The sequence below is a fragment of the Camarhynchus parvulus genome, chromosome 14 (genome assembly GCF_901933205.1).
Source record: "Camarhynchus parvulus chromosome 14, STF_HiC, whole genome shotgun sequence".
In the NCBI taxonomy this organism is placed as follows: domain Eukaryota; kingdom Metazoa; phylum Chordata; class Aves; order Passeriformes; family Thraupidae; genus Camarhynchus; species Camarhynchus parvulus.
The window spans coordinates 4,134,633-4,160,286 of record NC_044584.1 but is presented as its reverse complement, the minus strand read 5'-3'; the positions used below and the strand labels follow the sequence as shown (position 1 = coordinate 4,160,286).

General features: G+C 51.5%; 1 protein-coding gene across 1 annotated transcript; it reads left to right on the top strand.

Moving 5' to 3' along the window:
- Nucleotides 1-170: 170 nt before the first annotated feature.
- On the top strand, nt 171-23,797 carry USP31 (ubiquitin specific peptidase 31). The gene is given in 18 exon segments (XM_030958435.1): nt 171-207; nt 210-386; nt 389-750; nt 10,289-10,426; nt 10,902-10,990; nt 11,861-11,953; nt 13,047-13,182; nt 13,697-13,841; nt 14,615-14,798; nt 15,287-15,398; nt 15,593-15,687; nt 16,221-16,298; nt 16,489-16,618; nt 17,786-17,905; nt 18,067-18,292; nt 18,673-18,831; nt 19,608-19,679; nt 20,665-23,797. Coding segments are annotated over 18 exon segments (3,894 nt in total). The 3' UTR covers nt 22,206-23,797.
- Nucleotides 23,798-25,654: the final 1,857 nt, after the last annotated feature.

Below are 25,654 nucleotides of genomic sequence, written 5' to 3'. Positions count from 1 at the left end.
GGCGGCGCGCCCCGCCCCGCCCGCTGCATGGCGGCGCCGTGAAGCGGCGGAGCCGCGGCCCGACCCGGCCCGGCGGGATGCGGCGGCCGCCGGGCTGAGCTCCGGGCCGAGCGCCGGGCGGGCTGAGCGGGCCGAGCGCCGGGCGGGGATGCGCGCTGCGCCGCGCCGCCATGTCGCGGGTGAGCGGCCCCGGGCCGGCCGGCAGCGCCAGGAGAAGCGCTCCTTCAGCAAGCGGCTTTTCCGCGGGAGGACGGCGGGCGGCGGCGCGGGCTCGGCCCCGACCGCCGCCCCGGCCGCAGCGCCGTCCGGGCGGTCGCTCGGCGGGTTCATGAGCCGCGTGCTGAAGACCCTCTCCACGCTCTCGCACTACAGCAGCGAGCCGAGACCCGCGGCGCGCTCGCCCCGCGCCTACCCCCGCCGCAGGCGACGGGCGGCCTGGGCAGCTGCTTCCCGCCGGGCCCGCCGCGCAGCCCCGAGCCCCCGCCGCGCCCCGCCGGCGCCTCCGAGGCCGTGCCCGGCGTGGCGGGGCTGCGCAACCACGGCAACACCTGCTTCATGAACGCCATCCTGCAGTGCCTCAGCAACACCGAGCTCTTCGCCGAGTTCCTGGCGCTGGAGCAGTTCCGCGGCGGGCCGCCCCCCGCCGACGGGCCGCCGCCCGCGCCCGGCGAGGTCACGGAGCAGCTGGCGCAGCTGGTGCGGGCGCTCTGGACGCTCGAGTACACCCCGCAGCACAGCCGCGACTTCAAGGTGAGCCGGGGCCTCTTCCCGTCGAGGCGGCAGGAGCGAGCGCCAGGCCGCCGGCAGCAGCCCCGGAGGGCCGGTGCCCGCGGTGCGGAGGCAGCGGGGCTCGGGGCTCAGCTGGTGCTGCCGTGGCTCACAGCAGGTCCAAACGTGACACGGCGGGTCACCATCGCACCGGCACCGCAGGCTGCCCCGGTCACCAGCTGCGGTGGGTATCTTGCCGCTGGTCCGAGCAGCCGCGCCGTGGGAAGAGCCCTCTGGCCCTGCCAGCTGCGTGCCCGTGGCCCTGGAGTGCTGCTCCTGCTGCCAGCGTCCTCTCAGGGCAGCAGACCCTGCTCAGGTGACAGCGCTGGGCACGCATGGCAGCGTCCTGGGGATGGGACCGGTGCTGCTGCCGTGCTCTTTGCTCATGGTGCTTGATGCTCTGGATGGTTTTTAGCGGTGAAAATACCCATTTTTCTGTTTCATTCCTCTATGTGCTACCATTAGGGAAGTTGCAACTAACTGTTGTTTGGGAGTTGTGAGCGTGCAAAAAAGGAGGCTGTTGAGAGCTGTGCCTTGAAGTCTGCTAACCAAGAACGTGTGAGTCGGGGGCTGATTTGGGGAGTGTGTTTCAGGAGTACCTGCTTGTCCTCTCTTGCTCGGACTCGCTGGTGTTTGGCCCTGGGTGTTGGTTCCATCCAACAGCCCCTGCCCTGCCCGGGCCTCGCGCCTGCCCCAGGAGCTGTTGGAGCACAGGGCTTGGTTCTTGTGCTGTGGCATAAAAACACCCTGCCGTGGCTTTGGATGAAATCAGGCACAACTGTTTTAAAAGTGCCCTAGGCCTGCTTTGCCTCCTGGAACAGGGAGAAGTATTATTCCTGGCACAGGAGGCTCTGGCTGTGTCAGAGAATCAGAGGGTGGGTGGTAGCCTCCACACCATCAACTTAGAGACACTTAAGGGAGTGTCTCTACCACTTTTAGGGGTATTTTTCTTGCAGAGTGACTTGCAGAGGAGATGTTCAAATGCATGAAAAGAGTGAGAACGCTGACACAGTCTTGGGCCCTCTGTGTGCAGTTCAGCTGGGGTGCACAGCAGGAAGAGGCTGGGTCCCAAAGTCAGCTCTCCCTTGGCACTGCTGGATGGTGGGATGTCCTAGAGGGTTCTCTGAGGTGGCAGTGGCCTTTGGCACGCTCAGTAATTTGCATGGCCAGACCTCTTCCCTCTCTTCTCTTTGCTTCTCCTGTGCCTTTTGAGGCAGCTGCACCCACCTGTCCTGCAGGGGGTATTCCCTGGGACCCTGGCTGTTTGCCTTCTCTCAGGATGCCTGCCACAAGGGCCACGTGTGGCTCTGGTCTTTTAGGAGAGGCTTTTATGGGAGAGCACTTGGAAAGCTGATCACTCTCCGAGTCCAGTCTTGGCAGCACCACGGGCCACTCACCTTGACCTGTCACTGCTCCTGAGGTGGTGTGGCAGGAGAAGGAATTGTGGATTTCTCCTGAGTAATAGCAGGAAAAACGGTTGTGAAAGCAGGATTGTCTTCTGGCAGTGGAGCTGATAGAAGGGGGAGCAGCTCTCTTTCTAGGCCAGGCTGTGGGAGCAGAGCTGGGACACGAGTGACAGCAGGAGGAAGAGCATCAGGGCCAGGGATTAAATTAAGGCCATGTTCCGCGGGTGTTGAGATCAGAACTTTGCTGTTTGCAGGCACTGCTGACGGTAAGCCAGTGCTGTTCTGCTTGGGATGGAGCTGGAGCCCATCCATCTCCTACCTGCCAGGCCCCTGGAGGTTTTGAAAAGCCTCTTGCTGGAGGGAATCTGGTCCCAGTCGATCCAGTTCAGCACTGAACAGGGCCAGCAGCCTGGGTCCTGCTCCAGGACTGTGTCATTGTGTCAAGTGCTGTTCCCTTATAGAGGTCAATTGCTTCCAATATGAAATTAATGTTTCTAAAGACAGTTAAGTTGCTGAACCTGCTATTAAATTCAGTTTTTAATTAAACTTTTTCTCAACAGCAGATTTGCACGCATCATTTACACGTGTAAACAATGGGCTCAGATTGGAGAAAGGCAAAGATCAGTATTTTCATTCTGGAAACTGCTGCTTCTCCCAAAACAAGGAAAACATCCCTGTAGCTTGTTCTGCTTAGAGGGTGGAACATTCCTGATCTGCCTGGATGTAATTGTTTTTAAGGGTGTCAAGTGTTTTCACAGAGTAATTTTGGGCTTTCCCTCCAACAGTAATAGCCACTGACAGTAATATTTATTTGATAGGCAAAAGGCTCTTTATTCAGCATGCTTTCAAATCCATGTTTTATTTGCTATTTTTCCTCTTTTGGCACCAAATGTAACAGGGCAAAGGCACTTGCTAATTCCTAAATACTTCTCTACAGCTACTAAATGTCTTTTAGGACAAAGGACGATACTTATTTTTTTGCTCATTCTTGTATCTGTAGGCTTCTATCTTGGAAGAGAGGAAATTGTTTTCAAAGAAGCATGTCTTAGAGTCCTTGTGGACAGGGGCCTTTGAAGGGCTGTTTTGTGGCATGCTTTTTACCCTCAGCTGGTTTTCCTTGGTAATGTTTTCTCTCTTTTTAAGTTGGTCTTCAGGAAATAACCCATGTCATGGGTCTCTGAACGATGCAGCTGCTGAAGCTAAGCAAAATGCAGTTCGAACACCTGGTTTGTGATAAATGGTTCCTGTGTAGTTGCAGGTTGAGGGGAGAGCCTGGCAGAGAGCTTGTGCACAGAGGGGAGGTCGGGGATGCTGGCAGAGCAGGGGAAAGCGGGGGCTGTCGAAGGCTGAGGTGGTAGGAAAAGGTCCTGGACTGGACTGAGAGGTGGGAGCAGAGGGCTGTGGTTCCTGGTTGGGAACAGAACGGGAGCACCGCGGCAGAGCTGGGAGTTGCTGGGTGTCTCTGCTGAGGGTGACTTTCCCACTGGTGCTGTGCTCCTTTGCTGTTTGCTTTAACAAGCCTTCTCTTCCGATTGCTCAGTGGGTTTTGTTTTCCTGCCCAAACAAAGCTGCTGCTTTCATAACAGGGGCCGATATTGCAGCTTGTGCTTCCTCTTTCCCCTTTGTGATGGGGTGACAATGGTGACAAACATCTATTGTATAAGCAGGGTTTTGGGCTTGTTTTTTTGCAGGGAGCTGTCCCGTCCTGCCTGCAGAGCTCCTGGGAGTGTCAGACAGGGAGCACAGAGTGCCCTTTGTGTTGCAGCACTCGGAGGTGATGGTGGGGGTCAGCGGTGAGAAGGATTTTGATTTAAACTAATTGGGCTTGAAAAATTATGTTCTTATGCAAATCCTCTGCCTTCTGTGGAGTGTGGGCCTTCTGTGAATGATGAGGCTCTTACTGTTTTGAGACTTTCTCTGAGGCTCTAGGGCAGTTGACCACTGAAGCATGCCACTGTTTAACAAGACCCTTTGCACACCAGAGCTGCGATTGCATTTCTCATCCTACAAGAAGATGGCCTTGGCTGTGACCTGCAGCATGTTCAGCAAATACAGCACAGTCTCCCTAACTCAGTTGGGTTGGATTGTCAGAATTGGATCTGAACACAGAATGAATCCCTGTTGGTAGAGCAGGGATTATTGTGCCAGGTTAAAAGTGCTGCTTCCTTTTTTATTTATTTATTTTTAAACTTATGTTTGGTGTGAGATTTCCAGGTAGCTGTTTGAGACTCATTTCAAGGTGTTTTGGGAATGCATTTGGTGCAAATATCTCACTTTGGGACAAGCAATCTGCCAGCTGCGTCGGGCACTTGTTTGGGAGTTAATCACTAACTCCTGAGTTATGAAGGAGCTCCTGGAAGTGTTGACATGGTCAGGTCTTTGCCTCCTGTTGAAGGTGCAGGGAGAGCAGCTCTCATTGAGGGCTGCTGGGGCAGTGTGGCTGTCAGGAGCCTTTGGTCCTGCTCACAGAGCTGTCAGCCCCAGGCCCTTCTGATCCCCAGAGCCCTCGTGCCTTGCTAATGGGGCCAGTGATGTGTCAAATGTGATCTCCTGGATTGTAATGAATTGTCTTGCTCTCTGCCTAGCACAGGATCAGTTATTTTATTCTGGGTAGGGTCAACTGCTTATTCCTAAGATATTTTTGCAGAGAGCAAACTGTCCTCCCTCTCCAGAGAGGGATGGAAGAAAGGGACTTGAAAGAATAAATGTGAGACCCTTCACCCTTCCTTCTGGTAGCTTGGCTGTTGGTCCGTGGTGCTTCAGTTTCTGTGCTGCTCTGAAGAGGCTTGGAGTGGGTTAGGTAGTATGGGATGTTGAAGTGCTTGTTGCAGTTCAGTGCAGGTGCTTCCAGTGGTGGCATCATACTGAGGAGATTTGTCCTAGGGCTGCTCTGGGAGTTGGGGTTGAAACACTTTCCTTGAAACAAAAAGCAAGATACAAATTTTCTACATATTTTTTCTGATGGTGCTTGACATCACAGAAATGTGGTTCACTGGGATCACAAAGGTCTGGCAGTCCTGCCACTTTACACCTTTTTTTTTCTTTTAAATGTTCATTACCAATAAGATGTAAGTCCATTATTGCATATACGGTTTGTTTTGTTTTGCTTATTGCCTGTTTTTCCTTACAATTGCTTTACTCTCTTTCTACACACATACTCCTAAAGCCCTTGGGAAGGGTTTCCTGCAGCAGATCTGGTTGCCTTAAGGCAGCTGTCTGACTTACCTGTGAAATCCCAAGGCTTTCTGGGGATTTCTGTGTTGTCCTTCAAACTTTGATCGGAGTGAGCGCAGCATGAGGCTGGGGAGCTGAGGCTGAACAGCAGAGTCCAGAGGTCGGATGTGGTTTGCTGAGGGGGCTCTGCTAGAGGGGCCAGCAGAAATGTGCTGTGGGTGCTCCTTTCCAGAGCACAGGGTTGGCTGAGGCAGGACAAGAGACCCCAGTGTGGAACAGCTCTGCTGCACCACGGCCAGGTGGCCATGGGGGTTGGCAGGACCCTCTGTGAGGCTGGAGGGCAAGTGTACATCATTGCCAACATGTGTTTTTTGTCTTCTGAGCTTCCAGGTTTTTATTTCCGTGCTGCTTGTGCAAAATGACACATGGTGAAAGTATGAGAGCTGTGTGGTACCTGGCAACCTGTGGAAGCGGTGAGGGGGATGCATGTTCCCAGGCAGCTTAGTTGGATCTGTGCTGCCCTGTGCTTTGTACATGGCCACACTTCATTGGAGTGAACCCATTCTCCCTGCTATTTCAGCAAAGCACTGCTTAATGAACTTGTTTGCATATGGCTGTGTCACTGAAGTGAATGTTTGTTGTAACGTGCAAGGGGAGGCTTCTCAGAGTGGTAATGATGGGATCCCCCCATCTCAGTTTCTGTGTCCAGCTTGGGACCGGCAGCAGAGCCTGGAGAGAGCAGGAGAGGTGCAGGTGTGCAGCTCCTTGGTATGCTGAGCCCAGCCTTCCTGTCTGCCCTCTGTGCCAGCATTTACTGATAGTCCTTTACTGGACTGCTTCACGTTTGTGGCATTCTCCTGCTCCTCAATCTCTCATTCTTTTCAATCCCACCAGTTGCTCTACTAGTGTAGCAGGAGAACAAGTTCTTGCTGAGCGATATGGGATTTCTGCTCTTTGTAAGGGTGAATTCCCCCGGCAGCCAGCACTGGCTCCTGGCAGTGCCTCCTGGCAGCAAGAGCTGCCCTCCTGGGAAGGGCCTGCAGAGGAGTGTGCCAGCTGGGGAATGCAGCACCACATCCTGCCTCTGTGGCTGTGCACATTCTGCAGCCCGGGACAGCATCATCTGGGCAAACTTCACTCTCTCCTTATGGCTGAAGGAAGGTGCTTAATGAGGATTAACAGCCTTCAGTCTGGGAGGATGAGAGTAGCTGCTGGCATGAGAGGTGTTAGGCAGGGGCAGGATGATGATGCTTCTTGTCTGGGCTTGTTAAACGTGGTGGAGAATCCCTCTGGTGCTGCTGTGCTGCTCCCTGTAGTGCTCCTCACGGCTTTGCTTCCTGAAGTATTCTCATAAGGGCTGTGCTTATTCCCCTCTGCATTGCCCAGGGCAGGACTGTGTGGGGACATGGGCTGCTGCCTCCAGAGCCCTGGTGCCTCTGGCTGCCCAGAGGGCAGGGGAGGAGAGTTTTGTCTTGCTCTGGCCGCTGTGACAGACCTCCTGTCATCAAAGCTCCCTTTTCCCTGTGTGATGCCTGTGCTAAGGCCAAGTCCACAGTGATCTCTTCTGCCCCTGAATGGAGGAGCTCCCTTCCTGAGCCCTGGGGCCTGAACCACACTGCTAGCTGGGTACTGGTCTCCCCAAAAAAGATCATCTCCAGAGAGGGGAAAGAGCTGTCTGTGTGTGAGCAGAGAGGGCAATTCAGGTAAATGGTTGTCTGCTGTAAACTTACTCAAGCACAAAACTGTGGTTGTGGGCTTGAACAAGAGAAATAAACGTGCTTGAGCATAACTCACTGTTGAACAGAAGATAAAGAAGAGCCTTTCTCTCCTGCTCATGTGTGTCATTGGGTCAGGTCTCTGCTGAGCTGACTTTGTATCTGCAAATCCTTCCACAGTTGCTCCCTAGCAGGGCCACACTGGAAAGTAGCAGGCTGGCATTTTTCCTCTAGTTGTCTTTGTGATCTGGAACAATAATAGCAGCAAAGAAGAGGCCAGTAGTTCAGCTCTGTTTTGATCTATTTATTGCATCTATTTAGAGCAATAGATGAATTATTATTAAACGTTCAGTGGCCTGGTAAAAATGGTAATGTGTCTTTGCTATAGATCTCCTTCATGGACAGGCAGGGACTGATAGGGTTATAGGGTGCTTGCATTAGGGGTACATAAGTGGGATTGCTGGGAAATTTTGATTTTCCCCCTTATCTCTTTGGATGGAGCCACTTCACTCAGGGTGTCTGTGTAGTGCTGCATGCACATCTGGTGGAATGGAGGATCCACCCACCTCCTGCCAGGCCCACAAGGGCTGAGCTGAGGAAAGGGCTGGAGGTGCTGTGCATCGTGGAATGTGTTGGGTCAGAGTGTGTGAAAGTGTCAGAGTCCATGCCCACTCCTGGTGCCTCACAGCTGCACCAGAATTGTTCCAGAGTCATTCTTAACACCCTGTGGTGCTGGACAGAAGCTGGTCAGATGTGCCAGCTCTGCTTACAGGAGAATCAGATTAGGGGCAGAGGATTAATGGCTCCTGGGGGTTGGTAAATGTGGTGGTTTTCATGTGTTTTTAGAGCATTTGCATCCTAACCCTGTATCTGAATCCAGTTACAGTTGCTGATGTATTACTGCAGGACCAGCAAAATTAGGTATTGTCTTAAGTGATGAGCAAAAGAGGGGTGAAAGTTTAGGGTTATGGCAAGAGCAAGAAATCTTCTGCTGGGCTGGAAGGGCAGACTTGGAAAGTAAATATGGAGAGGTGCTGGGTGGCCAGTGCTCAGTGATGAGGTTCTTGCTTATTTGTCTGCTTTGCCTGTCAAACGTTCCTGGAGCTGTTCAGGAATGGCGAGTCCGGCTGCTGAGAGGCTGCAGTCCCCCATCCACAGCACAGGGCTGTGGGGACCCCCATGCTGTACAGCCCTGTCTGTAGCTGAGGGCTGTGGGGACCCCCATGCTGTTCTGCCTGCTGCCCTCAGCCCACCAGGGAACAGGGAGGTGTGTGGGGCTGTGTTTGGTGCTGACCCATCAGGCTGGGGGCCTGCACTACAGGAGTTCCTGGTATTTGTCTCAGTTGTTAAATTGTTAATTTGAGTCGGCACCTCTGTCTCTCTCAGATTTAATCACATCCCTCAGCACTGACTGTTCTGACTGTGTGTCCATTGTTCCCCCCACACCCTGCGTGTCTGGGGTTGCTGCCACAGCCCCTGACAGGGGCTGGGAGGAAGGCACACACACAGAGCATTCCCTGGAGCAGCAGTCACAGGGGTTTCAGCAGTCACAGACCCACCTGTAGCCCCTGACAGGGGCTGGGAGGAGGGCACACACACAGAGCATTCCCTGGAGCAGCAGTCACAGGGGTTTCAGCAGTCATGGCACTTGTAGCAGTGCTGGCAGGAGCTGTGAGTGGTGCTGGGAACACGCTGCTGATGCTGGAGTGTTTGTTTAGCAGAGCCTCTCGTGTGGAAGTTGCATCTGATATTTCGTAGTGCTTCCTGAATCACTTCCAACATCTTGTGATGTGCCTCCACAGGCAGCTCTTTATCCTTAGTCCACTCAGGCTGCAAGAGTGCTGAGGAAACCAGAGCAGTTATCATGGAGATGCTGCTGAGCCGAGCAGTGGCACAGATACAGAGCAGGGCACGTGACTGCTGTGCATCCCTGGGTTCCCTGTGCTTGGAACTGGTACAGGCTGGCTGCTCTCTGGGCACGCTGCATCACCAGGGACACCCATCAGCAAAAGCGAGGGAGGCTCTGGACTGGAGGGATGTGCCTCTGGAGAAGAGGCAATAACAAATACTAGCCTGGATTGCCAAAGTCCTTATGTTTCTGTACAGAACCCCTCCATGTCCCCTTTTAGAGGTGCTGGGGTCACACGAATGTGGTACAGAGTGTTGGCTAGGGACCACTCCCATGGTTCAAGCTGTGTGCACATATTTTATGTGGGAGAGTGCTGGTCCCTGCACAGCAAGGGCAGTAAATCTGCTGTCAGAAGGTCTGCACATATGTAATGAGAGCAGATTATTTCTGTTTCCCATTATTTTGCAGCCTTGAGACAGTGGACAGATTATAGAGCATAGAGGGTGTATGTTTATCAGTCCTTTCCTGCCTCTTTCATCACCACCCCCCTCTCTGGTGACCCCATTTTCTGAGGGATAAAGCGAGCAGCCCAACCTCATTTCTCAGATCTGTTGCAAACTCTGATTAGAGGGGTGGAGGAGCTCTGGCATGAGGCACATGTGCAGCCTGCTGGGCCCGGGCTCCTCAGCCTTCCCACCCATTCCTGCCCTGCAGGTGCTGTCTGGCCTCTGCCCTGCCACTGTCTCTCTTGGGGACCCTGCTCTATAAGTCAGAGTCCTGTGTGAACAGTTTTTCTCTCCACAGGTGTGCCAAGGATGTAGGTGCAGCACAGCATGGGATGGGTGCTGCTCCAGTATTGGGAGCATTGGCTCTGGGATGCCATGGTTCCTTGTGTCCAGGGGAAGCTGCACCTCTCTGGCTGGGATGGCAATAGAAGATAGTGTTTAGGATGAGAGAGTTATGCATACTGGAGTCTTGATACCCAGTGGAAAAAATTCCGTGGTGGCTCGTACTACTCCTGTGCTTGACAGGGTGCTGATGGGAAGTAATTTTGCTCTACCTGCATGATGGTGATCAGACTGTAGAAGCATCTGTGATTTAGATGTCCTGATCCTGGCTAAGTCCTGGAACTGTAGACCTAGATTAGCATTGATCACCTGCATCAAGGTTTTGGGAAATGTGTGACCCCACCAAAACTGCAATGAGCAAGACAGAGTGTGTGGGCATTAGGAGACTAAATTGTTGTTTTGCTTCAGCTGGAGCAAAGAGAAGGTTTCATGAGGGCAGCAGTGTCAGGTGCTGTGAGGCAGGGTAGGTGTGCTAGAGCAGCCTCAGCTCTGCCTGAGCTGTTGCTGCAGTGTCTCTTCTCCCCACAGAACATCGTGTCCAAGAACGCGATGCAGTACCGCGGCAACGCCCAGCACGATGCCCAGGAGTTCCTGCTTTGGCTGCTCGACAGAGTCCACGAGGATCTCAACAACGTGGTGAATTCCAGTGGCATGCCTCCACTCAAGGTAAGGGATTCTGCTGGGGGACACTGTGGGAGTCTAACTTTGCACACAGGCTTTCCTTTTAAAGTAGCTCTCCCCATTGGCTTCTCAACTTCAGTAGTTCAGATGGAACAAAAGCTTGGGTTAAAATAATGTTTGTTTCTGCTCTGGAATGCAACCAGCTGTTCCACTAATCCCTGGCCAGTGCTCCCTGGGGCAGTTGTGTTTGAGTGGCTCTGCAATAGCCAGGAAGTGTTACTGGGGGCTGCCAGACCCTGTCAGGTATGAGCCCCGTGCCCTCCCTGAGGCCGCCCTGCCCACCTCACCTTCCTGCATGCCCACCCCTTGGAGCAGAGTGTGGCTTGGTAGTTAAAAATGTCTGTGGCATTTTTCCAGTGATTTTGGCTAAGGAAAGTACAATTTGACTGGAGTTCTGGAGCCACCTGCTTGGTGCACCCCCACACCTGGGTGTGCCTCAAGGGTTCGTTCTCTCTTTTAGCCGCCGCTGGAGGATGATGTGCTGCTTGAGGGCCCAGCCTTTCCCATCAGTAGCACTTTTGTGCAGGAACTCTTTCAAGCCCAATACAGGTATGGTATTTTGTAATTTTTTTGAATGTATGTGTGACCCCAGTATAATTCTAAACTGACACTGGCTCCCAGTACAGTTGGGACTGGTGTCACTCTGTTAACAACTGCTTCTGAATTCCTGCTGAACTGAGACCTTGCTCTAGAGAAAAGAGAGAATTTCACTGCTTCACAATTGGTATATTCTGTGTAAATCTGCAGTATGTACCGCTACACCTCTTCCTGTGCGTGAGTCAGTGCTTCATGGGCAAAGGCTCAGGGAAGCGTAGTGCTATGGGGCTCACCCTGACTGTCAGAGGGAAGAACCCATGGCAGGATCTAGAGGTGCCTGGGAATTAGGGATCCCCCAGTGTGTGCAGAGTGCTTGTCATCTGGCACATCTGGGAATTCTGAGTGAAGTTATCACTGTCCCTTCAGGGCTTTCCCTTGTGTTTCCCCTCTTTCTGGGAAGAGAGCTTCCTAATTTCAGAGCTATTGGAAGAGAACAGCTGAATCACCAGTGTTCCTTGATGACTTGTGCCTGTACTGCTGTAAGAATTAAATTGCTGGGCTTCCTCCCCAGTATTTGCCAACTTTTCCTTTGCAAAGGCAAAACCTTAAGCCTGGTCTAAGACAGAAAGTCATTGTAAGGCACAGATTGATTCTGAATGAGAATGAGAATGGACTCTGGTCTGGAGCTCTTCCTGTGTGAGGGCTGCGTGCACCCCAGTGCTGGCTCTCTCTGTCCCTGTCCTGTAACTTCACCTCTCTCCAAAGACAAAACCCTTCCAGGGTTTCCCGTTGGATCTGCTGGTGGTGAATATGGGATTTGATGGTTTATACATTCCCAGTGGGGTGAGGTGTAACTGTGCCCTGTTATCCATGTTGTCCCAGGTCCTCCCTGACGTGCCCTCATTGCCAGAAGCAGAGCAACACCTTTGACCCCTTCCTGTGCATCTCGCTGCCGATCCCTCTGCCGCACACCCGGTACGGAGCTGTCCCGAGCTCTTGGCTCTTCCCCTGCATGTCTGTTCCTTCATTTGCTGCTGCAGCAAGACAACACCAGCAAAATTTCTGATAAGTCATGAAAAAGATAGATGGGACCGTATGGGGATTAATGTTTTGCTTTGCAGGTAAAATGGAAAATTGAGGCTTTTACTTGAAAGGCCTATCCTTCCTATAGAATTAATTTTGGGAGAAAAAGTCTTTGCTTCACATAACCAAAATATTTTGCTGTTCACCTGATTTATAGCATTTTAAAATTAAAAAATGGAAAAGGATGAAACACTGTTTTTTTGAGAACAGTCTCACTGATCAGTCCAATTTCAAAAACTGAAGTTAAAATCTTTCCTGCAAAACGTTTTGCTTTTTTGAAAGACAGCTGATGCAAATAAAGAAAAAACTTCAGGGGAAGCAAAAAATCCAGATAAAACATTCAAAGTGAAGATAGAGATGCGCAGCAAAACTACCTGTGGTATAAACAAACTCCTTCACCTGGTGTTTGCATCCAGAAAACTTGTGTAGGTTCCAGAAGTAATGGAACAGAGTGATGATAAGGCAGATTAAACATTGCTGTCCCATTTGCTCTGGAAATCCCTGCTTCACCACTGGGTGGAGGCTGAGTGGGCTGTCCAGGGAAGGTGTCCCCTCCCTCTTCTCTCCCCAGTAGTGCTGCTGGCTGCGGTTGGAGGCAGGATTGAGGCAGCCTGGTCCCAGTAGCAGCTCTCCAAGTACTTCAAGGTGCTGTTTTATACTGACCGTCCCAAGCTTCCTTACTGGATCCCTGATGGAAACCTGATTGCCTTCTCCTAGACAGTTTTGGTTTTAACTTTGTGGGCCATTTTGAGATGTTCTGCATGTGGGAGCAGGTAACACCAGGCCATATAGTAGGAAAGGAGTCTGTAATCAAACATCCTTGTTGGGCTGCAGCCGAGTGCAGCTGCAGCGAGGTGGATCCGGACAGTCAGGAGGGCCCTGTACCTGGTGGGCAGCCTGGATGTGCCCAGGCTGGGCTGAGGCTGCTCGGGCAGTGCCCAGAGGTGCTGAGCCCAGCCTGGCAGTGCTGCCATGCTCTCCACAGGCCTCTCTACGTCACCGTGGTGTACCAGGGCAAGTGCTCGCACTGCATGCGCATCGGCGTGGCCGTGCCCATCTCCGGAACCGTGGCCAGGCTGCGGGAGGCTGTGTCCTCGGAAACCAAGATACCCACGGAGCAGGTAAGGGGCTGGGCTGCTCACCTGTGTGCCCTCCCTGCACTGGGAGGGAGAGGGGAGGCTTTTGTCCCTCGTTGGATGTAGAGGAATTGAAATTGGCTGCCCATGATTGAACGGGGAAGTGAGGTAGTGGTGGAAATCTGGATCATTCTTTTCCCTGTGCATTGGCTGTTTGGATCCTAGTGATGTTGGAACAGCCCTCAGTGCACTGTGCAGACCTGCTTGACCCCGTGGTGTGCATGCTGGCAGCGAGGTAAGCACTGGGCACCTACGGTGAATTGCTCTGTAGGAGGAGCTTCAGGAAAGCTGTTGAATTCCACCAAAACGTCTCCATGTGTTGCTTTTACCTCAACTTCTCATTTATGGCTGTCCTTTTCCCTGTTCCTTGCTGCTGGCTGATGACAGGGTGTCTTGAGGAGTGCCATCCCTTAGCAGGAAAATCCCAGCTGAGAGATGGGGCACTGAGCTGAAACCGTGGGTGGTTTGATGCGTTCTGGTTTGCTCCTGGTGCCTGCAGATCGTGCTGACAGAGATGTACTACGATGGGTTCCATCGCTCCTTCTGCGACACCGACGACTTGGACACCATCCACGAGAGCGACTGCATTTTTGCCTTTGAGACCCCAGAGATCTTCAGGCCTGAGGGCATCCTCAGTCAGAGAGGTGAGTCAATAACTCTTAATGCCCACCTCGGGTGACTAGTGAGGGAGGTTTGTGTGGGAAAAGAATGAGTCCCACAAGCTGTTGATGTTCTGGTGTATTGATTTCAGCTCCGACTTTGTCCAGGCTCATTCCGGAAGATTTAATAGTGTTGTCAGCTGGGAGGTTATCAAGCAGTGTTGTACACTCCTTTCTGCCTCTTCTCAGGGCTGATGCTGCAGGCCAGGCTGGCTTAATGGGAAATCTCTTGTCAGGCTTAATTTAAAGGCCTGCTAGGGACCAGATGAAGCCACTGAAATTGCATTATTTAAAATCAGATTGCTAGTGATGAATAAACAGTCTCAGGAATGAATAAACACTTTCTCTTTCCAAGCTCAAACTCCTCGGCCTCTGCATGGTCCCTCAATGAAAGGTAATCATGGTATCCTGGGCAGATGGAGTGTAATCAAAGGCAAATTTTATTATTGAAAGTAACAAGTTGGGTTCTTGGCTCTTTAGTGTTTCTTGCGGGCAGTAAAAGCTGGAGTGCTTGTACAACATGCTTGTACAACATGGGAAAAATCAGATGGGGAGCACTTGCATGTAATGTCCTTCTCTAAAGAAACAGACACTGTGAAAGGAAGTTGCTCTTTGAAGCCTTTGTCCAAGTGATGCAAATGCTCCTGATTCCATACTGACCTGCTCCTCTGTAGCCCAAGGAGGGCTTCTTGAGGGGGGTATCAGGGCACTAAAGGCAAATGACATAATGAAATGTTTCCTTTCTCCTAACTTTTCAGGAATACATATGAACAATAACCTGAATAACTTGAAATGTGGCACTGAGCACTCCCGAACAATAGCTTACTCTCAAGGAATGGTGAAGTCTGGAAAACTGGAACAGTCCTCTCCTAAACTAGCAGCAAATGACAAGATTGTCTTGCTGGTGTGTAACAGAGCGTGCACTGGACAGCAGAGCAAAAGGTGACTGGCAGCAGCATGGCTGGAGTTGCTCTTCTGGCTGCTTCCTAAACTGATCTGGATTTTACTGTCCTGTAGTACAGGCTCCAGGTGAAGGAGCATCATCGGGTGCTAAAGAACACATTGATCAAAAAGCATTAATGGGTGCAGCAAAATATTTCTAATTTTGGTGAACTTCAAGTATTGCATTACTGCAAAGAAACAAATGCAGCCCAGTTGAGAGGGTACACCACCTTTGTCTGGTTTGAGAGCAGCATGTTTGACCAGACCCTGTTATGGGTGGGAATTTTTAATTGGCGTGAAAATGGGGGGAAGGAGAGAAGTGAGAAACAACCATGGCAAAGGCATTTGTATCAGCTGGAGGCTGAGAACTGCCTCAGCCTCTGAAGCTTCACAAAACTTCACATGAAGTTCTCCCGTGTAGTTTGGGGTTCCTATTGCTGAACAGGATAATCTTTTAATTGTTCCTCAAATGCTTCTCCTTTCCATAGGTTTGGCTTACCCTTTGTGTTGCACTTGGAAAAAACAATTGCTTGGGATATTCTGCAGAAGGAAATACTGGAGAAGATGCAGTATTTCCTGCGGCCTGCAGCCTGCTTGCAGGTGAGACAAATGCGAGCTGTTGAATGCACAGGTTCCATTGCTGTGCTCAGCCCTCTGTCAGCTCATTGGCACAGGCCTCTTTGAGACCTTGTACATTTGCTTTGTCATGTCAAACATGTTCTAGGGTGAAGTCTTTGTCAGCCAGGGGCAGGTTGGGTTGGAGGCACTGAGGTGTCTCTGTTCTCTGATTGCAGGTTTGCCCATTCAGCTTGCGAGTGGTCAGTGTTGTGGGCATAACATACTTGCTACCTCAGGAGGAGCAACCCCTCTGCCACCCAACAGTGGAAAGGTGAGCTGGCCCTCAGTGCTGGGTGCTTCCCAGGAGTGGAGAGAGGTGTGTTAGCTGGGAGCTCAGTGTTTACCATGCAGAAATGAACAGTCCTGGGGAGGATGTGTGGAATGCACTGCAGGGGCCTCAGGAGCAGGGAAATGAGGGAGCATCCTTAGGAAGCTGTGTGAGAATACCTCAGTTGTGTGTCATGCCATCTGGAGTCTGTCCTCCCTGGAAATGGAGAACAGAATGAAAATATTACTCTCACTATTTTTAATTTTTTTCTTGTGCCTGTTATTCTTTGAAATGTTGATAAATGCCTGATCTGTAACAGGTGTATGTTGCCTTACAGAACTCGCATACTTGGGTGAAGGCATTTACCAGCTTTGCCAAGTGTTTGGCTGTGTGAATTCCTTACACTCCTTTGCAAACCTCAGCTGTGGGAGTGAAGGAAGGGTGAAGGGCTTGTAGAGAGAAATTACATGCATGTAGAAGATAATGTACACTTTGGATTGAAAGATGGTCTGACTTATTTCTGCTCCTCCCTGCAGGGCATTGAAGTCATGCGGACAGGGGGGAACTGCTCATGTGAAATTAGTGGTAGAATGGGACAAAGAAACTAAAGATTAGTAAGTATGAAGTAAAAAACCTTAAACTGTGTTCACCTCACAATTGCTGCTTGTAGCTTGCTTGTGTGAACTGTGCATCCTTCAGCAAACATGAGACCACTCAAACTCCACCTGTGCCCAGCCCCTGCCTGCAGGGACGGCCTGGGGAGCAAGGGGATGTGCTGGTAAATGTGGTGTCTCCCTGATGCAGCTTGTTTGTGAATACAGAAGAGGAATATATTCCAGACTCTGAAAGCGTCCGCCAGCAGAGAGAGCTTCATCATCAACCTCAGATCTGCACTTTATCTCAGTGTTTCCAACTGTACACCAAAGAGGAACAGGTAGGTACAGACTGTGTACGCTGGCTTGTTCACATGCTGCAGGAACTCCCTCACTCCCGGCAGCTCTGTTGTGCAAACAGTGATTCCTTGTGACAGGAGAATAGATTTGTAACACAAGATTAGTTATCTGTGCTGCTAACGGAGCTCCTCTGCAGTGAGGAGGTTGTGGGAGGTCCTGCTGCTGGGTTCTTTGCTGCCCAAATGCTGATACAAGAACTTAGTCCTCTCTTTGGCAATTTCCTCTGTGAAATATTGTGACTATTATAAAGGGTCAGGACAGTGTGGCTTCATGGGTTCAGTTCTGCAGGAAGGTGGCTGCTCCCCTGCTCTGGCTGTGCCCATTGTGTGAGGCTGGAGAGACAGGAGCGGTGGTGTGCCACAGGCAGGCTAGAGAGGGCTCTGACCTGGCCCCTGCCTGGCACATGGAAGCCATCGGAATTCCTTTGGTGGTCTCTAATCTGCTGCACAAAGGGCTCGTCTGGAGGTAGTCTTTGGACCCAGGACTGAGCTGTAATAATTTGGGAGTCTCTTTTTGGTTTTTTCAGAGGTGGGAGAAGAGTTGTTTGACAGCTTAAATCTCTGTGTCTGCTGAGTTCTCTGAGCACTGGGCTGTGGACGGAGGCTTGGGGGACAGGGAGAGTCTTCAGTGTGTAACTCTGTGCTGTTGGGACTTCAGAGGAAGGAGAGGGTTCCCAGAGGGCAGTTAGGTGTCAGAGGGGCATCCAAAGCACACCTTTCTGCTTTCTGTTCTGATTTTTTTCTGCTTTTTTATCCCTGCTTTTTTTCTACTGCTGGTTTTCTTGTGGCAATACTTTTCAGGCTGCCAAGCCTGCCTGGTTTTTGCCTTGGTTTTTCCTTCTCCTTCTTCTCCACTTCCAAGGCACTGGCGTTTATAAGGTGCAAAAAGGTCCTCTGCACAGCAGCACTGGCTGAATTCTGCCTTGCAGCAGAAAGTGCCTCCTGAATGAGACACAGATATCTCTGCTTGTCACTTTGAAAAGCATCATTGGGAACCCTGCATTTCCAGTGAGCTTGATAAGTGCTGGAGGGAGATGAGGCAGAGGGGTCAATGTCTGCACTGGGCTTGGGGCAGCAGGGGAGCAGTGGTGTGGTGGAAGCTGCCTTGGAATTTGAAAACCAAACTTCACTCCTGCCTGTTCCTTGTAGCTTGCCCCAGATGATGCATGGCGATGCCCACACTGTAAGCAGCTGCAGCAGGGTAGCATCACACTGAGCCTCTGGACCTTACCTGATGTTCTCATCATACATCTCAAAAGGTTTAGACAGGTAAGGATGCGTGTAGTGTTGCTGAGGGACTGCTGAGTGATATGAGTAGACTCCCCTCTTTAGAAGCAGCCATTCTGCCCTATCCCAGGTGTTCCTCGCCTGGGGTTTTCCCAGGCATGGTGGCCTTGGCCTCTGCAGCTCATGCTCTTCTCTGTACACAGGAAGGAGACCGAAGGATGAAACTTCAGAACATGGTTAAATTTCCCTTGAGTGGCTTGGACATGACTCCTCATGTTGTGAAACGCAGCCAGAGCAGCTGGAGCTTGCCATCACACTGGTCACCTTGGAGGAAACCTTATGGCCTCGGCAGGGATCCTGAGGACTACATCTATGACCTGTATGCTGTCTGCAACCACCATGGCACCATGCAAGGGGGACATTATACAGGCAAGTGTCCTGCTGTGCTGTCTGTGGGGGAGCCTTTCACAAAGATGCTAGTTATATTTCTGTATGGAGTCAGAAAGGGAGTCACTGGTGGAAGCAGTGTCACAAGTTATAGAGGGTGAAGTGAATGGAGCCACCCCAAATGATGTTCTGTTCTGAGTGGTAATGATGGACCAAGAAAGTCCTGAAGTGTAAGCTGTTTATTATGTTCTGGCAGCCTGAGGCTTCCATCTTGCCAGTCAGACTGGAAGATGATGCAAGAATCCATCTGTTCCTCGCATTGTCTGAGTCCATCATAGCAGATAAGGTTATGTTAAATGTCATACAGCAAACCTGAGAGCAGTAGGAGTGAGAGAGTCTTACAGTAATGTATTATTCCTTAGCATATTGCAAGAATTCTGTTGATGGACAGTGGTACTGCTTCGATGATAGTGAAGTTCAGCAGCTTTCTGAAAGTGAAGTCTGCAAGCAGACTGCCTACATCTTGTTCTACCAGCGGCGCACAGCGATCCCCTCGTGGTCTGCCAACAGCTCCGTGGCAGGTAAGCCCTGCTGGCCCTGTCCAGGGCTGGCTCTAACTTGTCTTCTTGGGTAGTTTGTCCTTCTGGGGAATTTTCCACCCAGCTCTGCTTAAACCCCCATTCTTGTGTCCCAGAACTCAGCGAGGCTTGTCTGAGTCTGTGGCTGGGTGTCAGAGGCCACGGGAACTTTCCAGCTCTTCTGCTAAGGCAGTGTTGGCAGGGAGATGGGGGAGCCCCTGTGCCCCCACGGGTGACTGCTCAGAGCTGCCCTTGTGCAGGACACCAAATCATGACTCACTCCTTCCCTATGGCAGCACTGAGTCCCAAGGAGGCACCCATAGTGCATGTGTTGGTGGAATCCAGGGTGAGCTGTGGGCAGGTGCAGGCTTGGTGACCTGCCCTGGATAAAAAGGCATTTTTGTGGCCTTGGGGTGGCAGCTGAAATGCTGCCAGTGCCTGCATGCTGGTATTCACAGCACCCTGGGACAAGTGCAGTTCTGACCATAAATGCTCCATAAGAGTACAGCCCCATTCCCTTGGCAGTGTCTGGGTGCTGGGCCCAGCTCTGCTGACGTGTGTGTGTCCCTGCAGGCTGTGAGGGCTCACACCTGGCTCAGGTGTGACCCAGGGCAGGGCAGCAGTGCCTGACCCGGGGCTGTCGGCGATGGACAGCAGTCCGGGCGGGCAGCAGTGCTGGGTCCTGGCTCTGCGCTTGTTCCCGGGCGGAGGAAAACAAGCAGGCCAGCGTGGCCTACCCGGGCCCGCCTGCTCACACGTTTGTGCCCCACTCCCACCAGCCGTCGCTGTCCGAGCACGGTCAGTCCGGGCAAAAACCCCCCAGCTCACTGGGGAACGCAGCGAAGATGATGGTGTGTATCTCTCCTGGGGGCCGCTTGTCTTTCTGTGGCAAGATCCTTACTAAAACAGCTGCAAAATCTGTGGTTGCAAGGGATGCTTAGTCCAGCTGAGAGAGGCAGGAGCTGGCTCGGTGGGAGCATGGATGGGCTTCTGTCTCATAGGAAAGGGGGAGGACAGCAGGCAGGAACCATAAGGAATCTTTCAGAGAAAGCAATTGCCATCAACAAAACCTCTAAATCTGGAACTTTTCTCGCTAGTGTTCTCTCTGGGTATCACTGCATCACCTTTGCAGGGTGGCTGACACAGTCCTGGCAGATTCAGCATACGCACTAATTACCTGCTGCTGTGCTTATGGATGGCCCCAGGGAGGGAGATGAAAACTCACCCATGTATGCAAGTTACTGTTCAGTTCCTGGCTTTGCCTGGTTCCTCCACACATTGTCTCGTAACTTCTGAAAATGCAGAGCTTCATGGGTCATTCAGAACACTTGGAAGCTGGTGTGGAGATGTCCCTGCAGCAGTGCTGTGACAGCTGTCAGGTCCGACCATGGAAGTCCTACTTCTAAAATACTTATATTTTGTGTTTCTAAATACAATTACATCACTTGATCTAGAGGTAGGAATCCTACTTTGCCTTTCACAGAATGCTCTGAGAAATATTCTTTAATACAGAATCATAATCCTAGCTGGTGATCTTGCCAGTTTCAAGGACTTTTGAGGTGCAAGCCTTGTGTTTGATCTGCTGCTCAGGGATGAGAAAAGAATCTGGGTTATCAGTTAGAGGCTTCAGAAAGCTGCTCCTGGGTGACCCCTAGCATGTAACACTTGTTGGATTCCTCATTCAGCTTTTGTGCAAGAAACTGTGCCTGCAGCCTGCACGGAGAGACACAGTGTGGTGTGGGTGGGCTGCTTGGCTCTCCTGGGGAAATGTGGATGGGGGTAAACCAGCTGCAGCCTTGGCTTTCCCACTGAGACTGTCACTTGCTTTCTCTGCAGGAGGATTTTCAACTCGACCATTTGTAAGGAGTGTCCAGCGTCAGAGCTTGTCCTCCAGATCCTCTGTCACCAGCCCGCTGGCAGTGAGTGAGAATGGTGTCAGGCCTTCGTGGTCACTTTCTGCAAAACTGCAGTTCCGCTCCAACTCCCCATCACGCTTCTCTGGAGATTCCCCAGTACATACCTCTGCTTCCACTCTGGAGAAGATTGGGGAAGCTGCTGACGATAAAGTTTCCACCTCGTGCTTTGGCAGCCTGAGGAATCTCTCTAGCAGCTACTTGGAGCCCTGTGACAGCAGTCGGCGAGAGCACAGGACAGCTCGCAGAGCCCCGTTGGCTGTCATGGAAGGGGCGTTCAGGGAAGGGTCCGTTGTAAGGACATCGAGCTCAGACCTTTCAGATGGCTATGGTAAAAGCTCTGTGCAGCCAGACAGGAATCACCCTGCTCTGGACCCTTTTGATAACAACAATCAAATCGCCTTTGTTGACCAGAGCGATTCTGTGGACAGCTCCCCAGTGAAGGAGGTGAAAGCCCCAGCTGGGACGGGGCTGGCTGCAGAGAAGGCACATGACACCCCTAAGAAGGGTCACAGCTCCAAAGGAGCTACTGAACCAGACAAAAGTTTGAGGAAGGGAAGGACAGTCTTAGCTACCCAAGAGACCAAAGTCTCTCACTCTTCTCCTCCACTGAAGAGCTCTCAGAAAGCTTCCCGGTCTCGAAGTAAGGCAGACTCCTCGAGGGTCAGCGGGCGACACGGGTCTCCTGCTCCCACGCAGGCTAGGAAGGACCACAGCACAAAGCCCCTGGAGGCATCTGTCCCTTCAGCTCCACAGAAGCAGAAGTCAGGTTCTTCTCCATCCTCCACAGCTGCCAAGAAAACCCCATCAGGCTCATTGACTAAGGGCTCTTCCTCTGGGAAGAGCCGGACTTCAGAGCGCAGCCTCAGCAGGGAGGGCTCCAAGGTCAGCCTGGGCTCGGATAAAACGAGCGTTACCAGCGGCTCCAGGACGAGCTCCCCGCGCATCAGCCACTCCAGGAGTGACAGCAGGGCAGTGGACAGCAAGCACGTGCGCAGCTCCTCCATGGCCAACCTGCGCTCCCCGAGCGCTGCGGCGCGCTCCGGGCTGAAGAGGGACAGCAAGTCAGAAGAGAAGGGTTTGTCTTTCTTTAAATCAGCCTTAAGGCAGAAGGAGACACGGAGGTCGGCAGACCTGGGGAAGACAACAATGCTTTCAAAAAAGACAGGGAGTGTCAGTTCCAAGTCAGGCAGTAAAAATGTGCTGGAGGACAAACCAGATAAAGGTGGTGTCCCACCAGCCTCTCAAACCAATGCCAACATTACTACAAAAGAAAAACTTGTCTCAAAAGATGCCACATCTAACAAACATTCTCTGCTATCCAGTCGCAAGTCCAAGTCTTCCCAGCTAGATCCCAGAGTCCAGTCTCCTCCTTCCAGTGGCAAGCAGTCTGCTGACAAGCCGCTGAAAAAATTACCTTCCAGCATGCAGGTGTCTGTACGGCCTTCTCTGGAACCTCAGTGAAATGCTGCAATCCAGGTGTCTTTTCTTCTGCTGAGAAGCTAATTTATTCTGAGCTCTTGTTTTTTGTTCATGTGCCTAATGTATGTTTTGAGGAGAAGTTAACTGCAAGTTGTTAAAGCGCCTTTGATTCTGCCATCAAACCAAATAGCCACAGGCAGCCAGCACTGGTGCAAGTAGCCTAGCTGGAGTCGTTGTTGAACATGAATGCAGCTGTCCCATAGCACTTGTACAGGAGTCTCTGTCGAAAGTGCAACAACTTTCTTCAGATTTGAGGGTTGGGACCTGACCCCCAGTTGTACTGACACTGGTGTGCTTTGTAGAGCTGTGAACTGATATTCCTTTGGTCTTGTTCTGAGTGGGCTGTGTCCACACTGGTGTATGGCCTTGTTCTGAGCTGTGGAGGATGCGAAGGAAACTGGAGAGACTGTCGCTTCTTTCTGCTCTCAACTCTCTGTCCCTGCTCCCCTCCATTTCCAAGCTTTCTAAAGGGCAATATTTCAACACTAATGTTGTTTCTCAGGTATATACTCAGCCAGTATAGGAGGGACTAGCATTAGTGACGGACAGAAAGGTACCTGTGTGTCTCTGTGCACGTCTGTGTAATAGATTTCCTTTTTGCATTCCAACAGCAGGAAGTTTGAAATGTAACCTGCAGTTTTTGTTGCTATGTCTGTGAAGAATTTTGCTTTGTCCATACCTAAGGCAACCTCTAGCCTGTCCTGTTTCACTACTTTCTTCTGAAATGCTCTGCTAAACAACAGAAGAAATCCCTGGGCAGCAGCTGCTGGCCAGCTCGTCCTGTGGAAGCAGTGCCATGGGAGAGTTACGTCCACACACCTGGATGGCCATGATACTGTCAGGATGCCCCTGTTCAAACTCCTGGGAAGCATTTCCTAATGTGCTCAGACCCTTATCGTAGTGGTGTAATTAAGCCTCCATTATCTCTAGGGGTGATGTTTAGATCAAGTGTCATCCTGCCCTCTCTGAGCATGCTTTGACAGGCCCCTTTGTGTGGCTTGGAGGGGCAGTTTTCCTGTTCCCCAGAGTGCTGTACATTCTTCCCTCTGGCATGCCTGTCCCCTGCCCCTGGGTCTGGCTGCCACATGTCCCTCAGTGGAAGGTTCCCCTTCTTGTTTGGACGACAGCCTCCACCAGGGTCAAAACACTACATCTACTGATGTCTTTGTTTACATGCCCTTCTTACAGGGGAGATTCCTCAAGTTCTGTAAGGTTCCTCTTAAGGTGGATTTCTTAAGTCCTTTTACATATATGTAGTGTAATCCTTTTTTTTTAAATCCATGAGTTTTTATTGATGTGCTGCATATCCTTTATCCAGAGCCTGTCATGTAGGTTGTGGCAAGCTGGGCAATGTGCTGGGCACGCTCTCTGCTGAGTGAGGTCTGTGCCTGTCCAGCCCAATGGCAGAGCTTGGGGCCAGGGACGTGTGTGCTCTGTCCCATCAGTATAACAAACTGGCCTCTGCCACCTCCCTTGCTGAGGTCCTGCTTGCCCTGCAGGCAGCCTTGCCCCCAGGACACCTTGCTGCTGCTCTATGATCAGTTTTCTGCTCACCACACACCTGCAGCAAGCTTGGGAGGGAAGGGTTGGGGGGTACCAGGCTCCTCATGTGTGGGGCTGAGCTGGGAGTGCCCTCGAGCTGGGGTCAGTGTGGGATGAGCCCACCTGCCATGGAGCCCTTGCAGTGTCCTGGTGATGTCCTGCTGCATCCCCTGCATGTGCTCCAGCAGTGCCCACAGCCTGAGGTGTAATGCCCTGCCTGTTCCAACCCAGACATGACTGTCCCCCCATGCATTCCTTCATCCAGGCATTGTTTCAGTCTCATTTATTGCAGCAACGAGAAGCAAAGATTGCATTGCTTGCTTCTGAAATGTATGACTTGGATTATTCATGGATTATTTTCTGTTACATCCAGCAGAGCAGATAAGACTTGCTTCACATTGCAGTACTTAAATTACTCCCTGAAATGTTGATGTTGAAGTATTTGTTTAAGGTTTTATCTGTATTAAGGTCTTACACTGTCTTGGCTCTTCTCTTGTAACAACTCTTCTAGCAAGAATGTAATTCCGGTGGCTTACGCTGGCTCGGTTTGGGATCTTTTAATAGACAGAAATACTTTCTGTGCATTTTGCCATGGACATTTGTGAAAGGTTGTTTTTATCAAATGACATTCTTTTTCATGTCATCATTCACTGGAGGAGTTTAAACTGGAAGCTGGTGTGTGGGTTTTGAGGTGGTTTTCCTCCTGTGCTGCATGCCTGACTGAGGGGAATTTGAAGGCATGTCCAAACCCATGTTTTAGCTGAACACCAGTTCAATGTTTGTATCTGTAGCAAGATAATGGTCCTTGGAGCTCTCATTTGGGTAGAAGGGAGATGGAGGTCCTGGTATTCCAGCAGCTGATAAAAGTAATTGAACCTCTGCAATCCCATGAGAAGCCAATCTCACTCTCTTTCTGCACATTCTCCACAATTCCTGATGCTAATTGCTGCCAGCTCCAGTACTATCTGCTCTCTATGCAGCCAAACTGGATTTCTGTCCCTCTGGAAGGGCAGCTCTGTGCACAGGCTCCTTGCTGTGCAGTGTGAGTCGGCAGGAGGGGCTGCCCTGGCAGTACCCTTGTCTCTGAGTGGGTGGGTGCTGCTCCTGGTGGGTTTCCTGCTCAGGGGGACTTGCCTTGGGGTGTCCTCAGGCAAAGGGGTTTGGCTTACCAGGGTGCACCAGGGTTCGTGTGGGACATAAGACATGCACTGGGCAGAATGTGGAAGTGTGAGCCTGTGGGGAGTGCAGTCCTGCTCGTGTCTGTGTCTGTACCAGGGCCCTTGGGAGCAGCCACTCCTGTCACTGCACAGCTCTGCCTGTCCGTGTCACACATCTTCAGTAGTCAGTGAGCTTCCTTGCACAGGACAGGGTTGAAGGGTGTTGGTCTGGGAGTGTTAATCAAAGCCTTGTTGCTGTTACAGTCCTGGCTCCATCAATGAAGTAGGATAAATGTTTCTGAAATGGAATGTAGGTTATTACAGGCCCTACTTAAATGGATTTGGGGAAAATCATCAGTCTTCTCTCCTTGCTTTAAAGCACACTTCTCTCTTGTCCCTTTCATGTGTAGGAGCTCCTGTCCATGGTATTGTGTTGCCCAGCTGCCAGGATGTGGCATGGTACCAGGGAGCACTCGAGAGAGGGATCTGCCAAGTCCTAGATGCCAACACCACCGTGGCTTTGCATATGGATCCTTCAGGCAGCAATGGCTTGAGGCTATTCTGGAGCAGCTGCATGTACATGGTCACGTCTTAAAGTTCCTGTTGGCCATCAGAAGCACTCATGGCTGTGCTGTGAGGGAGGTGGGCTCTGCCATCTCCCAGAGGCTGCTGCTGCCCAGGGACCTCTGCCTCCCCTGGGTGGTGGCATGTAGGGCCTGGAAGTCTCACTGG